The following is a 4167-nucleotide window of genomic DNA, read 5'->3' on the forward strand; positions in this document are numbered from 1 at the left end:
GTGTTCATTATGGGTTTGGGCCTCAGGCCTCTGAGCCAGTTGGAGTTGCAGTGGCGGGAACGACTGGGCCAGTGGAGGAAGACGTGTTGCTCTTCATGGAGCATTTATGGGGTTAAGCAGCACGGGATTTCTGTTTCTGATAGCAAATAGCAGGTAACAGCTAAAGGAAGTGGTTTAAATCCCAATGGCAGAGTATGGCAAGAAATTCCTCCTGGAAACACCGATCCCACTCCAATAACTCATGGAACCAGAAGTTCTTGGCATGAAGCAGCAGCCATGTCAGGGTCTCATCCTGAGGATAATACGGAACTCTCAGAAGATTCGTGTAAAGAATACGAAGCAATGTATTCTCCATCTTATGACACCACAAGAAACACTACAAGCATTGAAGAACCAGCTGATGGAATGATTTTAGAACCAGAAGATCTGAGTTATCAAATATATGACATTTCTGGAGAAAAGCAACTCAGCAATTTCTACAGAAGACCTAAAAGAATGTTAGAAGGAAGAGTTTTGTTTCTCATGAGAACAAAGGATCTTTACTAGTGACCAGCTTGTCCCCATTTGGACAGTCGCTAACAGGGAAGAAAAAAAAAGAGCCGACCACAGACCCTGATCTAATTCTTGAAGTGCTGAGATCTTCTCCCGTGGTACAAGTTGATGAAAAGGGTGAGAAAGTGAGACCAAGTCATAAGCATTGTATTGTGATTTCTAGAGATTCCTGAAACACCACCAAGAGAGGAAGTGAAAGCTTCGTTCAAAAATGAAAACTGTCTCAAAGTGATAAGCTGAGTCTGCACACAATGGCAACTGGTATACTTACTTTCCGGGTAGCACAGATGCACAACAGGCATTTAAATACTTAGAGAAGAAGTTAAAACATTTCAGGGCAAGCCAATAATGGCAAGGATAAAAGCCATCTTTGCTAAGAATGGTTATCAACTAATGGATTCTAGTATGTATAGTCAGCCATTCAAGCTCAAGCACAGTATGCCTCGCCAGTCTTTATGCAGCCTGTATATAATCCTTACCAATAGCACAATTGTGCCTCAGTCTTGGTCTCCAAATTTGCACCTTACTTTGAAACAACACTGGCTCCCTTTCCTAATGGTAGTTTTATGAATGCGTTAATTCACCAGGATCTTATAAAGCAAACACTTCTGTTATGCACAAGAGTCGACTATTCCAAAAAAATCGGGTGAAGCCTCATTTTAGGTCATCCAATGGTTCAGAACACCCAGCAGAGGGCTGTGTGTCATCAGGAGATAGACCATTGAATAGACTTAGTCCCAGAAATTTTTCAACAGAACGGCATAACCCTGTAGTAACGGACCATCCAGAGCAAACTTATCTTCCAAAGGAGACTCCCACTTTACAGATGGAACAGAACGGGGACTATGGAAGGAGAACTCTTCAGACGTCAAAGACAGCGAGAAGATGGATGATCCCAAGACCTCATCCTTCAACTGCTGAAGCAAAGGCTCCAACACCAAAGTTTGACTTGTTAGCCTCGAGTTTTCCTCCTTTACCTGGAAGTTCATCAAGAATGCCAGGTGAACTTGTTTTGGAAAACAGGGTGTCTGGTGTTGTTAAAGGTGTCTACAAAGAAAGGGATAATGAAGAGTTGTAAGGTAGTTGCCCAGTGCCTACAGAGGACGAGCAGACCGCCTGCACTTCCGCCCAGCAGCTCAGTGTGTGAGCTAGTCCTCCGTGCTCAGCTGAGCTTCCTGCATTAGGCACAACTCAGCCAGAAAAGGATCCAACAGAGGATCCCACTGTTCAGAAGGATGTTCTCATAACCATACCAGTTTCTTCCCCAAGTCCTGCGGAGCCATCAAGGGCAAATACTGCTTCACCATGTAATAGCAACATAAATGCAGCTGCAGCTGTGGCCCTACAGGAACCCCCAAAACTAAGTGTGCTGAAGTGTGCCAGAAGCCCCCTCCAGAGCCATCTTCAGTCGTGCAGCCACTACAGGAACTTCACGTCAATGTAGTGTCTTCCACCAAAAATGAAGAGAACGCAGCTCCTGAGAAGTCCATTGAGAAGTTACACGAGAAGCCAGAACCAAGGACTAGCAAGGATTATTCTGGCTTCTGAGTCTATTGCGTCATTCCCAGGGGAGCAGCTGGAAAAATCAGGAACAGAGATGCCAGTTTAGCCACAGGGCTACACCTTAGGGAGTAACTCGATGTAATGGCAAAGAGAAATATGTGCCACCTAGATGACCAAAGAAAAAACAAAAAACCAAACCTATTAAAAAACTTAGCTCTCTCTTCCCATAAACTTAAGCAGTGGCTATACTGAGCTATTTAGGAGAGAAGGATATAGACATGAAGGGAACGGGAGACAGTTCATCCTTAAATCAGTACAGATTTTGGAGTGATGAGCACTAGGATCCCAAAATTAATGTCTAAAGTGATTTTAAAATGCCGGAGGATTCCAATCAGTATAATTGGAATTATACACACACACACACACACACACACACACACACACATAAAATATAAATTTTCAATTTTTGCTTTTGAATTTAATTTGCAGAGATTTTTCTGTTTGGAATCAATTTTGAAAGTACAAATATAGCTTGGAAAAAAGATAAAGTACATTACACATCCTTCAGTATAGGAGATGGAGTGAGAGAAAATATTTTATGAAGAAACATTCTGTAAAATTAGAAATTACTTTTAAAAATCGATTTGAAGTTTGGCTTGGAGAATGCCATCTCTGACTACATGGCCTTGTGTTGCAAAGCAGACCAGTGGCTGGGTGCCTGTTGTGGGTGTGAGTGTGTGCAAGAGTGATCGAAGCCAAATCTATTGTCATGTTAGTAAATGATCTCAAAAGTGAATGCAATACTTGAGTAGATTTTTGTTTTCGTAGTGAAATTTAGTTACTTTTTGACCTTACTAATATTTCATTCAACGAGTTGTTAAACTCCGATTGTACTTGGAGAAATGACTATCAATCAGCTTGATACTTAAGGAAAGAATAGAGGTTATTAAAAAAAAAGATTTTGTCTGAGATCTGAGTAAATGGGACGTCTGAGGTTTAAACTGCTCCTACCAAAATGAGAAACGAAATTTTTTTGGTGCTTAGTTCCTCTGTTCTTTGATTACACAGATCCCAGAACAAAATAACTGACCATCTACTGAATCAAATATTTCTAACTGTCTTGACTAGTCTAGTCAAATCATGTAACTGTTAAAAATTCCTGAGTTGAACATGGAAGTATTTTAGTCTTATGTTCACATACTTAGGATTTTAGGTTCAAGAGCAGTAGGGCAGACCAACCCTACAGTAATTCATTTGTGCTAGTGTTAAAGATGGCCGAGAGTAGGCGTTGGTCATGGTATGCCGACCTTATTGGACCTTTTTCTCTTTCTCTTTTTTACGGAAGAAATAAAAAAAAAAAGAAATAAAGAAGAAAAGAAAAGGAAGTTATGTCGCTGATCTGTGTTTTTGCAAAGTCCTACTAACTAATTTTTGTCAAACATACCATTTTCTTTTGGACACTTCTTTCAACTAAATTACCTGAACACCTTTTATTCTTTCTTTCTCTCTTCTCTTTTTTTGGGGGGGAGAGGTTTTTGCTATAGGGTGTGTGCGCTTGCCAGAAAGACAGAGAAAGTGAGAAATCACCCCCTAGGGGTGATGGCCATGCCGTAATCCCTTCTCCTCCATTCTCCTCTGGGGATCTTAGAAAAACACACACACGAGACCAGCGTGAGATTTGTAGCCACCGGGTCCGGGACTGGAACCATGGTTGACTACATGGGAGTCCAGTGACATAGCCATTACACCAACTGCTGGTCCCATCTTTTTTGGAGAGATTTTTCTATAAGGAATGTGCATTTACCAGAGTGAGAGAGACAGAAAGTGAGAAATCACCCCCTAGGGGTGATGGCCACGCCGTCCCGTAATCCCTTCTCCTCCATTCTCCTCTTGGAATCTTGGGCATGCATGAACGCGTGCTTGGTGTGAATTTTTAAGTTGCTGAGTCTGGGGCTTGAACTGGGGTCCACTATATGGGAGTCCAGCCATGTAACCATTACGCCATCTGCTGGCCCCCCTCAGCACTTTTTTTTAAAAATTAATTTTTATTTATTTATTTACATTCATTCACTGTACATCATTATAGCATACAAAATGAGATTTTTCCATTCA

The 4167-nt window shown here is 41.5% G+C and overlaps 1 protein-coding gene and 1 pseudogene across 1 annotated transcript in view; one reads left to right on the plus strand and one right to left on the minus strand.

The window, feature by feature from the left end:
- Nucleotides 1-4167, minus strand: part of LOC102470813 (HLA class II histocompatibility antigen, DP beta 1 chain-like) — a 17400-nt gene that overhangs the window by 2760 nt on the left and 10473 nt on the right. Inside the window, exon 3 of the mRNA XM_027766438.1 lies at nucleotides 1530-1599. Within this exon, the coding sequence (XP_027622239.1) occupies nucleotides 1530-1599 (70 nt within the window). The remainder of the gene's footprint in view (nucleotides 1-1529; nucleotides 1600-4167) is intronic.
- LOC114005208 (la-related protein 4-like) lies at nucleotides 90-2408 on the plus strand (annotated as a pseudogene).

This window comes from Tupaia chinensis, unplaced genomic scaffold, assembly GCF_000334495.1.
Source record: "Tupaia chinensis unplaced genomic scaffold, TupChi_1.0 Scaffold143564_1, whole genome shotgun sequence".
In the NCBI taxonomy this organism is placed as follows: domain Eukaryota; kingdom Metazoa; phylum Chordata; class Mammalia; order Scandentia; family Tupaiidae; genus Tupaia; species Tupaia belangeri.